Below are 24650 nucleotides of genomic sequence, written 5' to 3'. Positions count from 1 at the left end.
CCTCGTGACATACCCCCATGCTAAGATGTACCCATGCCATCAAAGATGGTATTATGGTTACGTCAACAATACAATTCATTGAGGTCACGGATCAGGGAAATTACATATAACAATCATTTACTATATTACATGCAACACCATGTTGGCTATTGTATTAAGCCTCAGGATTTCTGCTTAAATAATCTGCCCCTAGGTTATGATTACCCTTTATACAATTATTCGATAGAAGAATAATTGAAGATATATAGCCCATCGCATAATTCGACTATTAGAAAATTTAGTGGTTTTCATATATACTAGAGGCTTGTGGTCGGTTTCAATCCAAAATTCACGGAGGTATAGATATGGCTGAAACTTTTTTATTCCCCACACTATGGCCAGGCATTCCTTTTCAATCACCGCATAATGCGACTCTGCGTGGCTCACCTTCCGGGTAGCATACGCCACTGGAAATGCAACATCGTCATAATATTGCAACAAGACCGCTCCAAGGCCCGTTTCTGAGGCGTCTGTCCGTAGAACGAAAGTTCGCTCAAAATCGGGAAGTCGCAATACAGGATATTACTCAAAATATTTTTGAGCTGTTCAAATGCTAGCTGATGGCAAAGCTCCCAATCAACTTCCTGGATTTGCCCTTCTTTGTAAGTTCGTGTAGAGGTGCAGCAAATTTGCGATAATAACCCGCTAGCCCCACAAATGATCTAACGTTAGTTACTGTCAGGGGTTGTGGAGCATTCTGCAATGCACGAACCTTTCCTTGGACTAGACTCGATTGGCCTCGCCCCACCACATGGCCAAGAAATTCAGGCTGAGTGAAACCAATATAGCATTTTGATGGTTTAGCCGTTAAGCCTGCCTTCTGAAGGCGATTCAATACATCTTTGAATCGCTTCAGATGGGATTGCCAAGTCTTGCTATATATCAAAATGTCATCCATTAAACTAACAACCTCTCCGTCAGTACCCATCAGGACTGTTCGCATAGTGCGATTGAATGTACTGGGACTATTTACAAGTCCAAATGGAAGGTAACAATATTGGAAAAGACCAGTGGGGTAAGAAAAGCAGTTTTGGCTTTTGCCTCAGGAGCCAAAGGTATTTGTCAGAACCCTTTAGTAAGATAAAGTTTGTTCAGGTAATTACCATCAGCCAATTGTGCAATTAATTCCTCTGGGTTAGACATTGGCACAGCATCGAGTATTGTGATCTTATTAAGCTTTCGGAAGTCCGTACAAAACCGAAGACTTCCATCAGGCTTTTTAATAAGCACAATGGGTGAGCAATAAGGTGAATCAGACCGTTCAATGATTCCCAATTCTATAATATCACGTACTTCTTTAATCACATCGTTACGTGTTGCAAAAGGGGTGCTGTATGGTTTAGAACGTATAGGGTCATTTGAGGTCAGTTGTATGTCATGGCAACCGATGTTTGACTTTCCTGGTATGTCTGTAAGTGTAGCAGTATATTCTCTCAATATCCCTTGCACCTCTTTCATCTGAAATTCGCTAAGTTCAGGGCCCAAAAGTTTTCTTCAAAGTGCAAGTCCCCATTAATGTTCTCCAGACCTTCTACGCCATGGTCGTTAGATGGGACTTCAATCAAGCCAGTAGACACGCACATAGGAGTGTCATTTGGTTGAAGTTGAAGAATTAGTGTGTATGTTCGTTTTTGCGTTGTCATCTGTAGAGTCTCTTACCTCGTACTTCTTCAAGAGATTGGCATGGTACAGTTTATCTTTACCATCCTTTTCTATACGATAATCATTCCGCCCGATTCGTTCTTTAACACGATAAGGTCCTTGCCATTGCATCTGCAGCTTATCATGAGCTGTAGGAAGCAACAACAGTACCATCTTGCATGTGTTGAAAGATCGGGGCTTTGTACGTTTGTCAAAATGGACCCTATACCGATCACTGGACTTGCTCAGTTCTGTCTGCGCCACTTTACAAGTCTCCACCAATCGATTTCGTAGGTCAATGACGTATTCATATGTACCCTTAATTTCTGGGTTGGTGATCTCTTTTGTCCATAGCTCCCGCAAGGTGGTCATTGGACCCCTTACTGTTCTCCCGTACAACAGTTCGAATGGGGAGAACCCCAAACAGGCTTGCGGAGCTTCTCTGTATGCAAACAATAATGGTGCTATGTAGCGGTGCCAGTCCTTTGGTCGCTCTCTACACATGCGTTTGAGCATGGACTTATGAACTCCATTAAACTGTTCACATAGGCCATTTGTCTGTGGGTGATATGAAGTCGTGATGAGCCGTTTAATTGACAGGAGTCTACTTACTTCTTGCATAACATCACCAACAAACTGGCGACCTTGGTCAGTGAGAACCTGTTCAGGTATAACAACACGATTATTAATAGTAACCAGTGCTTCTGCTACTACTTCAGTGGAGATTCTTTTTAGAGGTGTAGCTTCAGGATAACAGGTTGCATAATCAACCACTGTAAGTATATATTTGCACCCACAAGTAGTAATTGGTTGGATCGGACCCACCAAGTCCATAGCTACCCGTTTGAATGGAATATCAATCAAGCTGGGCTCTCTCTGGAATTTGCTAGGTAATAGTAAATTTACTAATCAAGAAAAAAAAGTATTAGTAAACTTTGTCTGGAAACTGCGGAGCATTTTCCCCGCGACCGAGCACAACGGGGAAGGAGAGGGAGGTGTCCCCTCTGTCGTCCGCCGAAAACAAGAACAGCATGCTGAAAATGGTGCTTGCTGGTGCAACCTGAGCTCTAATTTTGTGTGTAATTTCATGACATCAAATTAGGCAGTCTGCTCCACAAAATGTACCATTTATGATGGTACAACAAAACATCACAACAAAATATAAAATGTAGACACCAGAACCTTTATTTAATAACTCAGTATTAATTAAACCTATTCATGATAAGCTCACATTGTTAACAGTGGGGAAAATAGTCATCATTCAAAAGTTCACTGCCTAGAACACAAGTATGTGAATAAATTTTCACGGGAAATTTCTCAGAAAAAAACTCTATGCCAATCAATATTATTATGAAGTAATCTCCCGTGCTCATCATGCAAACCCGCATGTTGACGTTTATGACGACACAAAATGACTATTTATTTTCATCGAAATTTCTGAATTAAAGTGAAAAAGTAACTTTCGGTCTTGTAACTCGATCTCAATGCTAAGAATGCCTGGTAAGAATGTTACACAAATTATAGTATTTTTCGATCGATTCGCTAACATTGTCTCACCTTCCATTAGCTGTGGAATCATAGCTCTATGTTGCCGACCGCATTATTTACGTGACAGACACTGGCCGGCCCATGTTCGACATACAACAACAACAATAAAAACAAGACGTCCGAATGAAATTGGTAGGGCAAAATTAGATTGTATGTCGCACCAAAGAGCTACGGAACCGCAGCTAACCTTCCATTATTTCTGAAATCGTGCTGCAGTACGTTCAACTTTCCGTTTCTTGGTGCTGTCAGGGTTAGGACACCCATATGTTTCTGGTTCTGAACACGATTTAGCGGTTTCTCCATCTCGTCGTGAAAAATACTCGTCGAGCAGTTGTCTGCTCCTTTTTGACGTCGTCTCCATTTTCAATAAATAAACAAATCACGTGTTTGATAAGGGCGACATGAAACCGTTCCATACTGAGAGTAATGTCGCGGGGTATCATACATGTCGACTAAACTACGCATGTACGATGACACCAAAATAACTTTAGAGTGGAAAAATACATTCAGTGGCAGTTCCGTGTTGATCGCGATCACCATGTAACAATTGTTGCAATCTTAGAAGTAACGGGACATTGTTTAACTTTAAAATGACAATCACTCAAACCGTAACAGGCGTGATAATCACAATCGAGTCTTGACAATTAAATGAGGGCGATTTGCGAGGGTATTTTGTCCAAAATGTGTTCGTAAATCCTACTAATAGATATTTATTTTGTTCGTAAATCTCGTAATTTACGACATTTGCGAGCGACAGCGAGAGCACAGTCAAGGGCATGACACTAAGTGGAACCTTTCCGACTCGACCTTTGGGTACAGTACGCTGGCAGGAGTCACATGACCGACAAAACCGTTTAATGTCTTTTTTTTTTAAATACTTTTTTTGTGCCAGGCGACAGTTCTGGACATTGAGTGTCACTGTTGTCTCTCCTGACTTTTTATTTTTTTCTGTATGTGCAAATTGCAAGTGCTAGTGATGACACATAGTGCATTTTGCCACAGAAGTCATATTCATGTTTGGGACTACGTGACGGAGCTGTGCAGCCATCTCTCTGTCAAATGGCAATTTGTAATGCGCTATCCTGGCGTCAACCAGGCCTGGTCGAACACAAGCACCTGCGGACCTTAACCAAGGTTCCCCCAAAGTCGCATTCGTTAATGAATGAATCTCGGCCAGTGGAATTGGCCTTCCCATTGAGTCTGTGGCACACTCACCCAGGGTGGGGGTCGACCCTTTGATGTTCAGCCTAAGGTAGGATTTGAACTTGGGTCTACCGATCATGAGTCTGATGCGACAACCACTATGCTACTAGTGACCGGTCATCATGCATTGCATGCCAGTATAATTGGGAAAATATTTTATCTTGTGTTTACTGTACACCCAAATGTCCCCCCAAGATGAAGTCATGGCCTAATCTCATGACATAAGATCGAAATGTAGAAGGAACTACCAACTGACTGATAATGCGCCAAAAATCAAAATTAGGTGATCGAAATGTTCGATACAATAGACCTTTTTTAACATGAAAACTAGTTATATTTGATTTTCCAGTAGCTACCTCTGTTTTCTCAGCTGCATACCTGAATAATCGCTTTAAACTAGAGTCATTTTGTTTTAATTCACCCAAACTGTCGGGGGTCACCACAGGGTCATGAGTCTTGAATTCTGGTAACACCAACTTTTGCGTATGCTTTGTGGTCCGAGACTGTGCTCTTGTCTCAACACCTTGTGTAACCTCAAGTATTTCCAGCCCACTAGACTGGTCATTGGCACCATCTTGGACAGTGTTCGAGGGGTCTGCTAGCTTACCCTCTGCCACCTGTCCCTCAGGATTGCCACCCGTGTTCACCATGCCAAGAGCATGGCCAGGACTTGCATCTACATAATTGGTGCCATATTGGACAGGGGTTAGGGAATCTCCCTCTATCCTCTGCCCCTCAGGCAAACCATCCGTATTCATCACACCAACTGTATGACCGGGAATTGCACCCACAGAAACAGTCTCAGGGGTGGCCACAATTTGGTCCACCTGACTGGCCCCTCGGGGTCTTTGTGTTTTGACACTCATACCTGTGTCATTAGGAATTTCACCTCCACTATAAGTACCACCATGCCGCTCACATGAAGTGTGAACGTCCATTGCTCCCAGAACATTACCTATCAGCACATCAAAGAGGGGTCTGGTCATGCATGCAGCTTTGACAATTCCAGTGTAATACGGAGTGTGGACCTCCAGCTCGGCTTCAGGGACTCGTTTCCATGTACCATCAGCTAGTACACAAGTACGATGTCTACCAGGAACTGTGAGGGACGTACCAGGTTCTTTCGAATAACTATCCCAGAACACCCTGTATCCCTTAGTACTGTCACTTTCTGCCCATTGACCGTGCCCTCGGCAGTGGGCAATTTCAGTCCCGCAACATGTTTATCGAGTTTGTGTTCTATCATCTCTGAACATGTAACAAATATGTCAACAGGTTGACATGCTGAATGTGTGTTGGTGGTAGTTGCATGTGGTATAATGATGCACGTTGATGTGGCAGAGGTCGGGGAATCGAGAGAAGGAGTCAAATTTTCTACCTCAACTCCACAAGCGGCTGTCAACCCATACGCCTTCAGCATAACACGCTTGACCACGTCCCAGTCACGAGTCTCATCTACGGACATCTACGTGTCCTTATAATAATACAGTTTCTGATATGATACAAACACCTCGTGACAGTGACTTTGTGCACGCTGCTGTACTGTGATCATTGTTTTCCAAATTTGTATGAGTGCATTCTGAAAAAGTAATTGTTTGGTTGGGACTGATTTGCATCTTCATACCGCGTTATTGTATTTAACTTATAAAATAACTACATAGTCGTTAATTATTGGCATTTCAAAATACCAATATTACATTGACAAATTGAATAAATTAACTCCACGATTTAAAAAGATTATATTCCTAAGCATTATTATTCGTACTGCATTTCTAAATGTAACAATGCTACATGTCTGTAATTCAATAATTGCAAAATATAAAACACACAATGTATGTGATATTTTGTGAATATATTTATAGGGATTTTCGTGTTGTATCAAGTCAGATTGGAGATGTGGACAAATACCCTAAAATTACCCAAGAATACGAATCTATAAATGCGCCTGGACTATTCTTTATTGGTGCCAGCACGCATTCATTGGACTATAAACAATCAGCGGGTGGATTTATACACGGGTTTAGATATACAGGTAAGATTTAACACCTTGTGTCCATGTTATTACGATACCTGAATAAAGAAATGTTAAAATTTTAAAACCTTAGAAATAATGATTGTTCATTATATAACGCTTTGAGAAATATAATGCAAGGTCTAAACACCGTTCTCCCAAGTAGAAATTGACCAATTATTAACCACATATATTATTTGGTTTACAAAAAACGGGAATCTACAAATCGGCCTCTTATAAAAATCGTTGACGTTAATATTGAGGGGATTCTTGAAATAATACTATAATTTTATGTGTATAAACTTGCGACCAGCTTATATAAATTGAATGAATAGATATACATATTTGCATGTCACTGTACAGTGCCTGCTATAATAAATCCACTCAAATGAGAAAAGAATACCTCGACCAGAGTAGTCGCTAAATGAGCATCTTCACTTTAAGTAAAGACATTAATTAATGCTACCAATGTCAGCAACACACTGTACAATAACACCTTGTTATTTTAATAACCAGTCTGTCATTCAAATATCCTGATGCACTCAATTGTCTGACGATCACTACGACATATATTCTGTTGTCTCCCACCAAGGCGTTTTTCAAAAATACATAGTTGTAGGAAATAATTTTAACCACTTTTTTAGGAACAAAGTGTAAAACTGAGTGTTAAATCTGTGACTTGAATTTGACTTTCTTCTAAGAGCGACCTCTCCACCAGGCTGAGAAAAAGTTAAATTAAATTAAATTATTTTACATCTGTCAATTTAAGGCCATAAGTTACAGCGTGCCGTAATTTTGGGGTATTGCACTGGGTATTTTAATCCTACCATATTACGGAACGCAAATTTCAAATATGGAACGATTACGCGCTTAAGCGTCCTTTAATAATAAAAACAAACGTGGCTGTGCCAATATTTGTTTTCAATAATCTTTGTTTTCTGCTTATTTTCCTTGTGACATAGGCTAGCTAGCTAGCTTGGAAAAAACAACATAACATTGACTAATTGTGAAGTATTCGTCAGATACTGTAATTGTATGACAATGACAATTCGTTTATTTCCTTGAATATTTTCTTAAATACACAATCACAAAAAATAATAATACTATATATAAATATGCAAGGAAAGAGGCAATTCTTGAAGAAAAGCTCGTATAATACATTTCCCCTTTTAAAAATTAAATTACTTCTTTACCTAGCAGATTTGACAGATTGTTACTTACCCAAATTAAAAATAAATTTAATACAACAAAAGATATACATATCTCTAAGTTAATTTTGCGAAATATTTCAATCAGGTAAAACCGTGGCATTTAATTTATAATATCAATATAGTTATTCAAAAGTTAAAGTTTATTTACCTTTTTTAAATAAAGAACAATTGAAATAATCTTTAATGTTACTAGGAATGCCACTCCACAATTTTGCACTACTATGAGACAAACATATAGATTTTAACGTTGTTCTTTTATAATTGATTATGCTGTCTAGTATTGTAATTATTAACTTGATTAGACATAAACTATTTTTGAGTATGAGCTGGAAGCAGAGAAAGATATGCCTTGTACATTGTAACAGCAGGATTCGATATCATAAAATCAGAATCTTTAGTCCCAATGAATAAAAATAGGATTGGGGGTTATACATCATAAACAATATATTATTATCATATACCTCGTATTGCCCGGCCTCGTAACGCTATGGGAATCCCAATACGCGAGCCGTGCAATAATTTTCCATATCACGCCCGGGTAAACGCGTCTATTTCCTGGAACTACTTTCTGTTTATAAACAACGCGCGTAATTTGCGTCTGCGCTTCGATAATGGCTGACGATATTATTCTGTGGATGGAAAATATACCGAAAGACCAGTTGAACTCATTATTAACCTGAAGAAAGCCGGCATTCCACCACAACCAATCATAAATATAACTGGTCACAAAAACGTGTCAAGTTTACAGCACTACGATACTCACATTCAGCTGGCATCGGTGTCGCTGGATACACCCAGCGACACCGATGCCAGCTGACTGTCTGACGATACTGTATCTCAACGGAAGATCGTCGGCGCATTTCAGATATTCTTGGTTACGCCAGAATCTGGAACTGTAAACCAAACTGCTTCTTGTCAAGCAATTGTTTCTCGTTCACCGACTAAGGTTTTTAACAACTGTGAAATTAACGTGTCTTCACCCGTCTTTACCTGTGGCTACAACATCAGCTCCAAGAAATCGTCCGTTGAAGGACGGTCAGTAAATGACCAACTTAGCTGGACTGTAGTGTCCATTCTTAAGAAAGAAAGTTTATAGTGAGTTCGTATTTATTACCGTTAAAATATTGTTATAAATTTATGTTCATTTGCTGTTTCATTAAAACGTAATTTGTGGATATACTTGGTGACATTCGTATCCAGTCCATAAAAAATATTAGTAGTACTTTTGGTCATTTTACTTTATATATACTGAATGTGACTTTTCAAGTTGAATTTACAACCAATTTGAACACCAAGACATTTTGTAGCACATTTTATGGCTGAATTCTAGTATTATATTATTTGTCTTAATGAGATTTAATATTTGTTCACCTTAAACCACAAATGTAATTTATTTAGTTCTTGATTGATAATTACACATATTTCCTGCATATTTTTTCCTGGATAAAACAAATATGTGTCATCTGCATCTGATGGTCACAAAAGAGGCCCCTAGGGCACACTACACCTAATTACATAACTATTTAGTCATTGTAAGGCAAAACATCGAATGCCATAAAACTCAAACTTGCTAAAATGAATATCATTCTCCACAGTATCGAAGTTTTTCAAGTCTACAAATATCCAACAGTAAAATTGCCTTTATCCATTTCATTTTAAATGTCTTCTGCAAGCTCAAGAAGTACATGGGATGTTAATCTACCTTGGATAAAACCATACTGGCCATTATATAATAAATTATGTTGGTTTACAAAGTCCATCTATTATTATTTTTTAAATCGAGGAAGCAATGATACTGCTCTATAATTGGTAAATATATGTTTGTCATCTGTTGTATATATTGGAACTACTTTGGCAATTATCAGGGAATAATGCAGAGACAAAAGACATGTTACAAATATGTGTCATAGGTGATAACATTTCATTAATAACATATTTTACAGTGTACATATCAACTCCATCGTACCCACTAAAACGTTTACATTTGAATTCTCTAACCTCTTTAATAATTTCATCAGTTGTACGACTCTTTAAAATATAGTTTGTTAAATACACTGTCATTCATGTAATTTGTAAAACACGTATTGTCACAGTGATGTATCTTTGACGGATAATGATGTAGTTAGATGTCCACTCAATAATACTCATGGAGTGCATTATTGTTTAAAATAGAATTTCATTTTTTTTATTTCACCAAGCCAATCAAATACTGAATGAATGGCAATATTTTTTAATTAGCCAGTTTTACAATATTACAGGAAACGAAACAAGCCTATCAAAAATAAAAATATGTTATAATTCATACAAAGAATTACATGCATACCTCCAGCAAATAGATATAATGAACTTGATCAAGTAAGTCGTAAATGTACACCAATAACAGTTCCACACTCCACACTTTAACAATATATGATTACATACAGTCGTAATTATGACTACACAAATATAATGATTCGTCCCTTTTAACAGCTCGAGCACTCAGCAGAATATTAGAATTTCGTAATCACCAAGTTCCTTGGCCATCTGTTACTCAACCTACCACAGAACTACTAAATCACATTGTGAAACGTGTCAATGAAGCTTCAGGAATATATCAAATGTTTGGTGTTCTGGCAGATATTGTGTTATTCAAACAGTACGTTTATATTATGTTGTGATCGTATGTGCACTATCGATATTTTTGTTTGATCAGAATAGTTACGCTTTTAAAGTGATTTATCAAATTTCATGTGTATATGTGCGTAACTGCCTAATAACCAGTATATGTTTCATATAGAGAAAACTCCGTGTACACGTATCTTGAAGAATTCCCGCTCAAACTTATCCACCAGTTATCAAAGAAGACCGGGCATGATTACGAACATATTTTGATCATTTTCATGGACTATGGACAAGAATCATTTCGTAAGTTTATTCGGTCAGTTTTTGAGCACTTTCATTAACCAACATAATTTCAACAATCAAGTATATCGAGATGGATAATTTTTGCTTTTTAACTCGTTACTATATAATAAATTTATTCCCCTGTGAAGGATACATTAAAATTTTCTGAATATTTTACTTATATTACTAGGTAAACTATTCAATGGGTTACCAAGGAAAGGTCATCTATCATATTTTCTTCACCCTGTCTTGTTTTATTACGAAAGCCTGCCAGAAAGTAAGAATGAACATTCGTACACAGAGAGATGTGTATATATGCGTCTTTTGTCTGTATTTGTATGTGTGAAAGCAGAGAGTTGTTTCTACGTGGATATCATCATAATTGCGTCACCAGAACAATTGGCAAGATGTTGACATTCTGTTTGACGTTAGTACGTTTTGGTAACATTTCATCAAGACAACATTTTTTTTGTATCCTGAAGGACAGTCAAGGTACAAATTTGGTAACAAAGTGTACAGTCTACCAAGGCCAATGAAAATACATCACATGATTGAAAACTTCCTAACAGATTTCACTGGTCCTATTAGGTAAGTTATTTATTGGTTTGTTTATTTATTTTGTTTATTTATTTATAGGTACCACATGTCGTACTGGTAATATTTAGTGCACGTTTATGATGTTTCAGTTTGAAGTTTTTTAATAGGTTATTACAATGACTGTACCATTTCAGGCTGGCAATTTCTACAGTTTTGGTAATTGCAATTTCACGCCATGACAAAAATGATCAAGATTGTACAATATTTGTTCATACATGGCACATTTTCGTCCATGTTTGATATTTGTATTTCTTCAAATTAAAAATGACAGATATCACGAGATTGTTTGATAAATCAAACATACGTCGATATTTAGCTACTACTACACATCTGTAACAATGAACTATGTCTGTAACAGTGACACGCGTAGGTGTCAATTACAAATTAACAATTTCTATAATGTAAACACTCGGACATGCTCGTGTAATAAAATAACTATAAACTACTCACAGGGTTGATTGATACTATAAGTGTAAGTCATGTATGACATGACCTTTGACAAAAACACCTTTAACTATGCCATACATCGTTGTGTTTTATATTGGATAAATGCTTGTTTTAAAAATAACAGATTGTATGTTTTTTTGCAGTCAAATCTTGTTGCTACGTCGTTTTATTGAGTCCTGTATAAACATGGATCTGCGTAATGTATATGATGAACAATGTTTATCCAATGCAATGACGAGCAAAATACTTCCTCTATCATGCTCTGAATATGATTACCAACTCAAGATGGGCTTACCAAGGAAAATAAAGTAAGGTCAATTTGAAATGAGTGTACTGTTTCTTTTACTAACCACATGCAAGCATGTACGTGCCTGTCTTTGTACATGGTCATTCGTATGTGAACATTAGTAGTGTAAATTTGCAGGTCTGCTCACAAAATGAAACACAGTAACAGAAAGATAAATAATTTATATTTCTATTTTACATGTGTAAGCATACAAAGAACACAGGGGACGATCGCCACCAAATAACGAAGTTTGATTACATATATATCAAAGTCACACATCAGTGATTTTCAATACACTGGTCATGTAATATTAAAAATGAGCTTTTGCTAATTTTAAGAGAGGCGAAAATGATTGAATATCGAGGTCGCATTTGACCCAAATTTCGTAAGTTCATAATCGAAAATTTGAGACATAACTATTCAAAAATTGACGTTCAGATAAAATATATTGCTCTCTTATGAAGGACTGGTGACTGGTAAAGATACAAGACGAAATCGAGGTGCTTTGTGGGAGATGATATTGCGGTCCGGAGGTCAAATCATCAAGTTTTATTTTTTGGGGGGAGAGCGGGAGCCGGTGAAAAAAGATATGGAAGCTTATAAGAACCACGCTTTGATAAATATATTAAACGAATATTCATATATATCTGACAAGCGAAGTCCGTTTTCCGAAAAAAATAAAATATATTGTTATTAAGATGTAGTGAAGTTCGTTTTTTCGAGATAAATAAATCTTGTCATTAAAGTTTTGTGGGGAGACGTGCAGATGGGCAGTTTTTATATACTTAGAAAGTTTTTGTCGGATTTTCAGTTTGAAGGAAAAAACAACATCGGACTTAAGTCTGTTTTAAGTCTCGAGAGAGCATTTTTAAATCGAATTCTTGATGTCATTGATGTCATATTCGATGGATATTGCGCTGTAGCTTCGCTTAGATGCGATGTATTTGAAATGGTTGAGCATATTGACAGTGTATTATCGTTTTCCAGTTGAATTGCATATATGTAGTTAGTAGGTATGCCAACAAGTTGCATAGCAGCGCTCCTGCTTGAGATGGGTGCATTGAGTGCGTATGTTGGCTGTCTTCGCTCTGGCTGGTCTGTTGTTCGTTGTGTGGTTACTGGCGGATAAAGTGATTGGTGTTTCACGTTCTGAGTTTATTGCCCCTTGTTTTGAAGAGACACTATATAAGTGTATCTTTAGCATCGGTATTTGAATTGATTTTTGCACCTGTGTTTTTGTTATTTTTGGTGTTTTGAATAGCTGCATTACCTTGTTTATGTCAGTCTTATTGTTTTCAACAGTTTTCTTGATTGCGCCATTTGTTACTGTGGTGTTGGAGGCAGTCGTTTCCATGGTAGTAGTTTTTTATCGATTTTAGCAGTGATGTCAGGAGATGTATCATAAATATATTGATTGGTTACATGCATTTATTTCAATGGTACTCCATGCTTTATCGGTATTCCATGCTAAGATGGTGGACAAGTAAGTGACCAATTGGAATGCTGGAATCAAATTTCTGTTGCTCAGATAATATATTATCCTGATACCAAGTCATAACTGTAACTGCAATTCTTAAAAAATACACATAATTTGATTTTTTGATTGACCTTTTCTCGAGACCGGTTTGACAAAATGAGTTGAAAATGTTCATGTGCATAGTGAATGACCTCATGTAGTTTGAACTGGAAATGACAAGATGGCTGCCAGACCATGTTACTGATCGTTGCTGTGCATTGGCACATTGGATTTCAAGCTTGTGGCTTCAACAATATTCTAAACCGCATCGACGAAAAACGTTATTAACAAATAAGACATAAAGAATTAAACCCGCAAGCAGCATCAGTGGGGCCCAAGCTATCAGACATCTATTTCACAATTAATGAGGCCACTGGATTGCCATAAGGGAAGTTTGTATTATCTATTATAATGAGCCATGTGCTTATGCATATAAATGAGGTTACTAGATCATATATGGCAATCTCTTATGTTGGAACATCTTTCGTTTGAAGCTTTCACTATGGTTGCATGTTCTCTTCTGCAAAAGTGTCTGGTGACAGTTATGTATATTAATGAGTTCACATGACCATATATGGTCATCTGTTAATTTAGTCAGATCAGTTGTTTACCGTCATCTTCCTTACTGCAACAGTATTTGAGATATGATAGTTATGCATATTAATGAGGTTAGAAGTTTCATGGGCGCCCAGCTATGTGGCCTAGCCATGTGTTATTCAGGCCAAAAAATTTGTCTCATGAATAGAATCTATATACAAAATTTGAGACTATGGTGAAAATGATCATTTCCCGGTTTGAAAATTTAAGATGGCCGACAAATCAAGGAATTGACCAATTAGAAAGCTGGAAGATTATTCCTGCTGTTCAGACAAGCACCTATGCGTATATCAATTTTCAGAACTGTAGTTACCATTCTTTAAAAAAAATAACCCATAATGTACCATAATTTGACCCTTTACTTGACTTGTTCTTAAGTCAAGTTGCACGAAATTAGCTGAAATTGTGCCTGTGCATAGTACATGATATTATGCTACTGGGTTCAGGTCCCCAAATGGTTTGAACAAAAGCTCACTGAGTGAGAGGCAACTCACAGTTGAAGAAGACTGCCAAGTCATTTGACTGATTGCCACATTTGCATTAGTTCCCATTGTCCACATGATCATGCAAATTTTGAGGTTTCCAGCTCCAGCCATTTTCTTGAACGACTTGACGAAAAAGAATGGGAAATAGCAGTAGGGGCCTCGCCGACAGGCTTGGGCAGTAATTAAAACTGCAAGCGGCGTCATTGAGACCCAAGCTATCTATTTCATAATTAATGAGGTTATTATTGATTGCCATTAAGGTAGTTTAAATAATCTTTACCAAGCTGTCAAAATGTAGTTGGTTCCACGTATTCACCTAGACAAGTAATTTACTTATCTTTAAAATCATTTGCTATGCATGATACATCCAAAATATTAAGTTTATCAGTTGAACCACTCCAATGCACAAATTGTTGGATATTCTTGTTGAAAATCAAAGATGGCGGCCAAACCATATGACTGTTCAAAATTATAATATTTCTCTTGTAACAAGCTATGCCCATATATGTTATATAAAATTATCCAGTCGATTGGTTGAAGCACCAATGATAAAAAAGGTTGTGGTCTTTATCAAAAATCCAAGATGGTGGCCAAACCACACAACTGATCAGAATTGATCTTCTGCTGTCTGAGCAATATCAGAGGAGAAAATTTCAAGTCAAAGGGATAAATGTGCCATCAGTATAAAGCTAATCCTTGGTTAAAAGAAATCAAAGATGGCGACCAAACCACATTACCTACCTGTTATTTTGATGCACTTCATGCATAGATGATAATATCCAAAATCTAGAACTGAAGAAATAGATTTTGTTTTTTTGATGGGAAAAATCATGGCGTAAAGGTCACTTGACCGCTAATGAGTTTATTGCGAATTATTGTAGCTAATATGATGTAGTTTGTGGAAACAAAATTCGGCCTCCTTAGGCCCTCAGAAAAGGTAAAAAATCGTCACTTTCGGTTTTGTCTAAATCCAAAATGGTGGCCAAAGTTTTCGACCAATCAAAAGAAAGACTACACTGTAAAGTATGTGATGACCAAGAAATTTGAATCGAAAATCATATTCTTGTTTTCTGGAAGTGAAATCCAGGCAGGTTATCAAGACAGTTATTTTCAATACAGCAAGTAACATTGACTTTATTAAAATACCCTCAGCTATTAATTAAGCAACATATATTATAATTACAGTATTTACACAAGAAAACGAAAAAGGATTTATATTTGCGCATGGTAACTATACATTAGTGGGGTAACATATAACTAGCAGAATGATTAAAGATACTAAGTTTGTATCTTGGAACATTTGATCAACAATCATGTTGCGGTAGTTTTGATAATTGAATTGCAAGTATTCAATATCCAATATAAAGAGGGCAATTATTATAATTTATGCTAATATTTACTACCAGCACCATGTGGCCCATACACCATTCCTCCTTTTGTACTCATTGACTATTAACAAATCAAACGAGACGTTTTGTACGTGCGGCGTTTCTTTATAGAGAGAGTTGAATGCGCTGCGTGCCTACCTATCGCCGAATGATGGATGGCTCACAGACATTTCTAACTGCGTTCATGAGATTTAGGTACCTTAGATTAGCAGTGTACATCAAATCTACGTAGGTTTGTTTGCCAAGGTGAATCTTTCGCATGCGATTCTGATACATTGAAGCATTTTTCTCGCCATACTAACTAGGCATACAGTTTAATATAGTTTCTCGGCTCCCTGAGTCTAAATATGCAACCTCTACATCAAGAAATTTCTTAGCAGTTTCTTGTCTGTGTTTGGGGCTTCGCGTTTTGAAAGCTTGGCTGACAAGGCTAAGATTCCAACATGAGTTTGGCCAGATATTCCCATTCATGATGTCGAATGCAAGAAAACAAATGTCCTAACCTGTAAGCAGAATTCTACTAGTAATGAAATATTTGTCGATTTCACACAAAAGTTCTGAACGCAACTTATTGGTCGGCGCGCCCAACCTAACTGTGTGTAGCTGCGTTAGAGGGACATAAAAAAGTTCGAAATATGCAATTGTGGCCGCAATTTGAGATCGATATAAATACGAAATTATACAGGAATTGAACACGCAAGTAATAGAAGAACCTTCCAGTCTCTCAAAAATATTATTCTAACTGTTAAACCATAGACCCTCTTTGTCACAGTGTAAGGCCTGCTTAGTACAATTGAGAGGGCCATCCACAGAACCCACACTGGACAGGGGTTCTTTCACTGCTAGTATGAGGTAGCCAAGACAATAGTACTGGAAATGAAATACACATACACTAAAATATCGAGTTAACGCTCCTGGCTTTAATACCTCTCAAAATAATTACAAGAAATAAAGCACAAAAAATACAATGAATAAAGTCACTAAAATAGGGGATTCCTTAGGGAAGTGTGCGCTGGTGATAATTCACAGTTCCAGGATGTAATAATGGACGACAGTCAGTGGCTTCTGCAACACAAAAACAAAGAAATACAGGAGTCTTGCTTGCAGAGAAACGCTGATGGGCACCGCTGAAAACAGGAGATCGCAGAGCAGTTCATACAAGTCTCACAGAATGATGGTTGTAGCCTGTATCACGTGTCAAACAATATAGTAGTAGAACACACAGGAAAGCAAGTTGAAATGATGGACCCAAACTGTCCTGATTCTGTCCAATTTATAGGCATGATTCGGTGACACCACCTGGGTTTCCACATGAGCCAATCAGAATGTAATCTTGCTAGCAGCTGTGTCACGTAGGCAACTCAGTAGATCATACACACCCTTTGATATTCGAATAACAGCACACCTGGTAGAATATAATTCTCCTTCCAAAGTTGTAAACACCCTTTGTTATGTAAATTACAAGTACGCCTGGTAGAACCCACTGACCTTCCAGAGTTGAAAACAAGTATGATCTGTCAATCACCTTTATGACAGTTATCACAATGCACACCGTTTCTTCCCATGATTCCATGTACACTACAATTTGCAGGGTTTGAGGTAATATGACAAAAGGATGCTGACATCGCCCCGTCATAAAGCCTGAACATGGCACATTTTCAGCATCAACTGCCAATAAATTTACATTTCTCAAAATTGCAAAAAATATTGTAATTCTCAATCCTGCTTAAATAGTCTGCACCTATATTTTCTTTACCTTTAATTGCTATAATGTGGTAGCTAAAAGATTGCAAATATAGGGCCCACCACATTAATCTACTGTTTACTTCACGTGCCTTGTTTAAATAAATTAAATGCTGGTGATCAGTCTCCAAAATAAATTCTTTAACATATAAATATTGGTGAAATTTATGCAATGCCAAATCACTGCCAAACACTCTTTTTCAATTACAGAGTAAGACTTCTCCCTGGCTAGCAATTTACAACTGGCATATGCCACTGGAAATTTCCTTCCTCATATTGCTGCAATAAGATGCAACGCATTTAAAAATAAAACTCTTAGTGAAATCAAGCAACCCTAAAAGTGGTTGTTTTCTCAAAAAATCTTTTAATTGATTAAAGGCACGTTCTTGGGAATCTTCCCTGACTACCTTTCTTGGCTGACTTTTTCTGGCCAAATCACTGAGAAGAGCTGCTATTGTAGCAAAATTCGCTACAAATTTGCGATAGTACCCAGCCATGCCTAAAAATGACCTTACTTGCTTCACTGTTTCACTATTTTATCTGGCAATACTTGCAAAATGCCGTCACCTACTTGGTGACCAATAAACTCTTAATTAGTAAAACAAAAGTAACACTTTGAAGGTCTTGCGGTTAAACATGCCTTCCTCAAAGGAGCCAGAATGTCCTTTACAATCTGTACACGCCATCCTTTCTTATTTACCAAAAAAATGGGTGAGGCATAAGGTGAATTTGATGGTTCAATTACACACATCTCTAACATGATCATTCGTATGTGAACATTAGTAGTGTAAATTTGCAGGTCTGCTCACAAAATGAAACACAGTAACAGAAAGATAAATAATTTATATTTCTATTTTACATGTGTAAGCATACAAAGAACACAGGGGACGATCGCCACCAAATAACGAAGTTTGATTACATATATATCAAAGTCACACATCAGTGATTTTCAATACACTGGTCATGTAATATTAAAAATGAGCTTTTGCTAATTTTAAGAGAGGCGAAAATGATTGAATATCGAGGTCGCATTTGACCCAAATTTCGTAAGTTCATAATCGAAAATTTGAGACATAACTATTCAAAAATTGACGTTCAGATAAAATATATTGCTCTCTTATGAAGGGCTGGTGACTGGTAAAGATACAAGACGAAATCGAGGTGCTTTGTGGGAGATGATATTGCGGTCCGGAGGTCAAATCATCAAGTTTTATTTTTTGGGGGGAGAGCGGGAGCCGGTGAAAAAAGATATGGAAGCTTATAAGAACCACGCTTTGATAAATATATTAAACGAATATTCATATATATCTGACAAGCGAAGTCCGTTTTCCGAAAAAAATAAAATATATTGTTATTAAGATGTAGTGAAGTTCGTTTTTTCGAGATAAATAAATCTTGTCATTAAAGTTCTGTGGGGAGACGTGCAGATGGGCAGTTTTTATATACTTAGAAAGTTTTTGTCGGATTTTCAGTTTGAAGGAAAAAACAACATCGGACTTAAGTCTGTTTTAAGTCTCGAGAGAGCATTTTTAAATCGAATTCTTGATGTCATTGATGTCATATTCGATGGATATTGCGCTGTAGCTTCGCTTAGATGAGATGAATTTGAAATGGTTGAGCATATTGACAGTGTATTATCGTTTTCCAGTTGAATTGCATATATGTAGTTAGTAGGTATGCCAACAAGTTGCATAGCAGCGCTCCTGCTTGAGATGGGTGCATTGAGTGCGTATGTTGGCTGTCTTCGCTCTGGCTGGTCTGTTGTTCGTTGTGTGGTTACTGGCGGATAAAGTGATTGGTGTTTCACGTTCTGAGTTTATTGCCCCTTGTTTTGAAGAGACACTATATAAGTGTATCTTTAGCATCGGTATTTGAATTGATTTTTGCACCTGTGTTTTTGTTATTTTTGGTGTTTTGAATAGCTGCATTACCTTGTTTATGTCAGTCTTATTGTTTTCAACAGTTTTCTTGATTGCGCCATTTGTTACTGTGGTGTTGGAGGCAGTCGTTTCCATGGTAGTAGTTTTTTATCGATTTTAGCAGTGATGTCAGGAGATGTATCATAAATATATTGATTGGTTACATGCATTTATTTCAATGGTACTCCATGCTTTATCGGTATTCCATGCTAAGATGGTGGACAAGTAAGTGACCAATTGGAATGCTGGAATCAAATTTCTGTTGCTCAGATAATATATTATCCTGATACCAAGTCATAACTGTAACTGCAATTCTTAAAAAATACACATAATTTGATTCTTTGATTGACCTTTTCTCGAGACCGGTTTGACAAAATGAGTTGAAAATGTTCATGTGCATAGTGAATGACCTCATGTAGTTTGAACTGGAAATGACAAGATGGCTGCCAGACCATGTTACTGATCGTTGCTGTGCATTGGCACATTGGATTTCAAGCTTGTGGCTTCAACAATATTCTAAACCGCATCGACGAAAAACGTTATTAACAAATAAGACATAAAGAATTAAACCCGCAAGCAGCATCAGTGGGGCCCAAGCTATCAGACATCTATTTCACAATTAATGAGGCCACTGGATTGCCATAAGGGAAGTTTGTATTATCTATTATAATGAGCCATGTGCTTATGCATATAAATGAGGTTACTAGATCATATATGGCAATCTCTTATGTTGGAACATCTTTCGTTTGAAGCTTTCACTATGGTTGCATGTTCTCTTCTGCAAAAGTGTCTGGTGACAGTTATGTATATTAATGAGTTCACATGACCATATATGGTCATCTGTTAATTTAGTCAGATCAGTTGTTTACCGTCATCTTCCTTACTGCAACAGTATTTGAGATATGATAGTTATGCATATTAATGAGGTTAGAAGTTTCATGGGCGCCCAGCCATGTGGCCTAGCCATGTGTTATTCAGGCCAAAAAAATTGTCTCATGAATAGAATCTATATACAAAATTTGAGACTATGGTGAAAATGATCATTTCCCGGTTTGAAAATTTAAGATGGCCGACAAATCAAGGAATTGACCAATTAGAAAGCTGGAAGATTATTCCTGCTGTTCAGACAAGCACCTATGCGTATATCAATTTTCAGAACTGTAGTTACCATTCTTTAAAAAAAATAACCCATAATGTACCATAATTTGACCCTTTACTTGACTTGTTCTTAAGTCAAGTTGCACGAAATTAGCTGAAATTGTGCCTGTGCATAGTACATGATATTATGCTACTGGGTTCAGGTCCCCAAATGGTTTGAACAAAAGCTCACTGAGTGAGAGGCAACTCACAGTTGAAGAAGACTGCCAAGTCATTTGACTGATTGCCACATTTGCATTAGTTCCCATTGTCCACATGATCATGCAAATTTTGAGGTTTCCAGCTCCAGCCATTTTCTTGAACGACTTGACGAAAAAGAATGGGAAATAGCAGTAGGGGCCTCGCCGACAGGCTTGGGCAGTAATTAAAACTGCAAGCGGCGTCATTGAGACCCAAGCTATCTATTTCATAATTAATGAGGTTATTATTGATTGCCATTGAGGTAGTTTAAATAATCTTTACCAAGCTGTCAAAATGTAGTTGGTTCCACGTATTCACCTAGACAAGTAATTTACTTATCTTTAAAATCATTTGCTATGCATGATACATCCAAAATATTAAGTTTATCAGTTGAACCACTCCAATGCACAAATTGTTGGTTATTCTTGTTGAAAATCAAAGATGGCGGCCAAACCATATGACTGTTCAAAATTATAATATTTCTCTTGTAACAAGCTATGCCCATATATGTTATATAAAATTATCCAGTCGATTGGTTGAAGCACCAATGATAAAAAAGGTTGTGGTCTTTATCAAAAATCCAAGATGGTGGCCAAACCACACAACTGATCAGAATTGATCTTCTGCTGTCTGAGCAATATCAGAGGAGAAAATTTCAAGTCAAAGGGATAAATGTGCCATCAGTATAAAGCTAATCCTTGGTTAAAAGAAATCAAAGATGGCGACCAAACCACATTACCTACCTGTTATTTTGATGCACTTCATGCATAGATGATAATATCCAAAATCTAGAACTGAAGAAATAGATTTTGTTTTTTTGATGGGAAAAACCATGGCGTAAAGGTCACTTGACCGCTAATGAGTTTATTGCGAATTATTGTAGCTAATATGATGTAGTTTGTGGAAACAAAATTCGGCCTCCTTAGGCCCTCAGAAAAGGTAAAAAATCGTCACTTTCGGTTTTGTCTAAATCCAAAATGGTGGCCAAAGTTTTCGACCAATCAAAAGAAAGACTACACTGTAAAGTATGTGATGACCAAGAAATTTGAATCGAAAATCATATTCTCGTTTTCTGGAAGTGAAATCCAGGCAGGTTATCAAGACAGTTATTTTCAATACAGCAAGTAACATTGACTTTATTAAAATACCCTCAGCTATTAATTAAGCAACATATATTATAATTACAGTATTTACACAAGAAAACGAAAAAGGATTTATATTTGCGCATGGTAACTATACATTAGTGGGGTAACATATAACTAGCAGAATGATTAAAGATACTAAGTTTGTATCTTGGAACATTTGATCAACAATCATGTTGCGGTAGTTTTGATAATTGAATTGCAAGTATTCAATATCCAATATAAAGAGGGCAATTATTATAATTTATGCTAATATTTACTACCAGCACCATGTGGCCCATACACCATTCCTCCTTTTGTACTCATTGACTATTAACAAATCAAACGAGACGTTTTGTACGTGCGGCGTTTCTTTATAGAGAGAGTTGAATGCGCTGCGTGCCTACCTATCGCCGAATGATGGATGGCTCACAGACATTTCTAACTGCGTTCATGAGATTTAGGTACCTTAGATTAGCAGTGTACATCAAATCTACGTAGGTTTGTTTGCCAAGGTGAATCTTTCGCATGCGATTCTGATACATTGAAGCATTTTTCTCGCCATACTAACTAGGCATACAGTTTAATATAGTTTCTCGGCTCCCTGAGTCTAAATATGCAACCTCTACATCAAGAAATTTCTTAGCAGTTTCTTGTCTGTGTTTGGGGCTTCGCGTTTTGAAAGCTTGGCTGACAAGGCTAAGATTCCAACATGAGTTTGGCCAGATATTCCCATTCATGATGTCGAATGCAAGAAAACAAATGTCCTAACCTGTAAGCAGAATTCTACTAGTAATGAAATATTTGTCGATTTCACACAAAAGTTCTGAACGCAACTTATTGGTCGGCGCGCCCAACCTAACTGTGTGTAGCTGCGTTAGAGGGACATAAAAAAGTTCGAAATATGCAATTGTGGCCGCAATTTGAGATCGATATAAATACGAAATTATACAGGAATTGAACACGCAAGTAATAGAAGAACCTTCCAGTCTCTCAAAAATATTATTCTAACTGTTAAACCATAGACCCTCTTTGTCACAGTGTAAGGCCTGCTTAGTACAATTGAGAGGGCCATCCACAGAACCCACACTGGACAGGGGTTCTTTCACTGCTAGTATGAGGTAGCCAAGACAATAGTACTGGAAATGAAATACACATACACTAAAATATCGAGTTAACGCTCCTGGCTTTAATACCTCTCAAAATAATTACAAGAAATAAAGCACAAAAAATACAATGAATAAAGTCACTAAAATAGGGGATTCCTTAGGGAAGTGTGCGCTGGTGATAATTCACAGTTCCAGGATGTAATAATGGACGACAGTCAGTGGCTTCTGCAACACAAAAACAAAGAAATACAGGAGTCTTGCTTGCAGAGAAACGCTGATGGGCACCGCTGAAAACAGGAGATCGCAGAGCAGTTCATACAAGTCTCACAGAATGATGGTTGTAGCCTGTATCACGTGTCAAACAATATAGTAGTAGAACACACAGGAAAGCAAGTTGAAATGATGGACCCAAACTGTCCTGATTCTGTCCAATTTATAGGCATGATTCGGTGACACCACCTGGGTTTCCACATGAGCCAATCAGAATGTAATCTTGCTAGCAGCTGTGTCACGTAGGCAACTCAGTAGATCATACACACCCTTTGATATTCGAATAACAGCACACCTGGTAGAATATAATTCTCCTTCCAAAGTTGTAAACACCCTTTGTTATGTAAATTACAAGTACGCCTGGTAGAACCCACTGACCTTCCAGAGTTGAAAACAAGTATGATCTGTCAATCACCTTTATGACAGTTATCACAATGCACACCGTTTCTTCCCATGATTCCATGTACACTACAATTTGCAGGGTTTGAGGTAATATGACAAAAGGATGCTGACATCGCCCCGTCATAAAGCCTGAACATGGCACATTTTCAGCATCAACTGCCAATAAATTTACATTTCTCAAAATTGCAAAAAATATTGTAATTCTCAATCCTGCTTAAATAGTCTGCACCTATATTTTCTTTACCTTTAATTGCTATAATGTGGTAGCTAAAAGATTGCAAATATAGGGCCCACCACATTAATCTACTGTTTACTTCACGTGCCTTGTTTAAATAAATTAAATGCTGGTGATCAGTCTCCAAAATAAATTCTTTAACATATAAATATTGGTGAAATTTATGCAATGCCAAATCACTGCCAAACACTCTTTTTCAATTACAGAGTAAGACTTCTCCCTGGCTAGCAATTTACAACTGGCATATGCCACTGGAAATTTCCTTCCTCATATTGCTGCAATAAGATGCAACGCATTTAAAAATAAAACTCTTAGTGAAATCAAGCAACCCTAAAAGTGGTTGTTTTCTCAAAAAATCTTTTAATTGATTAAAGGCACGTTCTTGGGAATCTTCCCTGACTACCTTTCTTGGCTGACTTTTTCTGGCCAAATCACTGAGAAGAGCTGCTATTGTAGCAAAATTCGCTACAAATTTGCGATAGTACCCAGCCATGCCTAAAAATGACCTTACTTGCTTCACTGTTTCACTATTTTATCTGGCAATACTTGCAAAATGCCGTCACCTACTTGGTGACCAATAAACTCTTAATTAGTAAAACAAAAGTAACACTTTGAAGGTCTTGCGGTTAAACATGCCTTCCTCAAAGGAGCCAGAATGTCC

General features: G+C 37.2%; 1 protein-coding gene across 1 annotated transcript in view; it reads left to right on the top strand.

Annotated features, from left to right (window-relative positions):
• LOC146729012 (FAD-dependent oxidoreductase domain-containing protein 2-like) overlaps nucleotides 1-11892 on the top strand; it is a 56452-nt gene extending 44560 nt beyond the window's left edge. The window contains exons 7-12 of the mRNA XM_085495753.1: nucleotides 6294-6463; nucleotides 10123-10288; nucleotides 10430-10557; nucleotides 10727-10813; nucleotides 11019-11124; nucleotides 11724-11892. Coding sequence (XP_085351879.1) covers nucleotides 6294-6463; nucleotides 10123-10288; nucleotides 10430-10557; nucleotides 10727-10813; nucleotides 11019-11124; nucleotides 11724-11892 — 826 coding nt within the window. The remainder of the gene's footprint in view (nucleotides 1-6293; nucleotides 6464-10122; nucleotides 10289-10429; nucleotides 10558-10726; nucleotides 10814-11018; nucleotides 11125-11723) is intronic.
• The last annotated feature ends 12758 nt before the right edge of the window (nucleotides 11893-24650 follow it).

Source organism: Saccoglossus kowalevskii, chromosome 22, assembly GCF_978046115.1.
Source record: "Saccoglossus kowalevskii chromosome 22, keSacKowa6.1, whole genome shotgun sequence".
Lineage (NCBI taxonomy): Eukaryota > Metazoa > Hemichordata > Enteropneusta > Harrimaniidae > Saccoglossus > Saccoglossus kowalevskii.
Note: the sequence above shows the minus strand (reverse complement) of the source record. Positions and strands in the feature narration are given on the sequence as shown.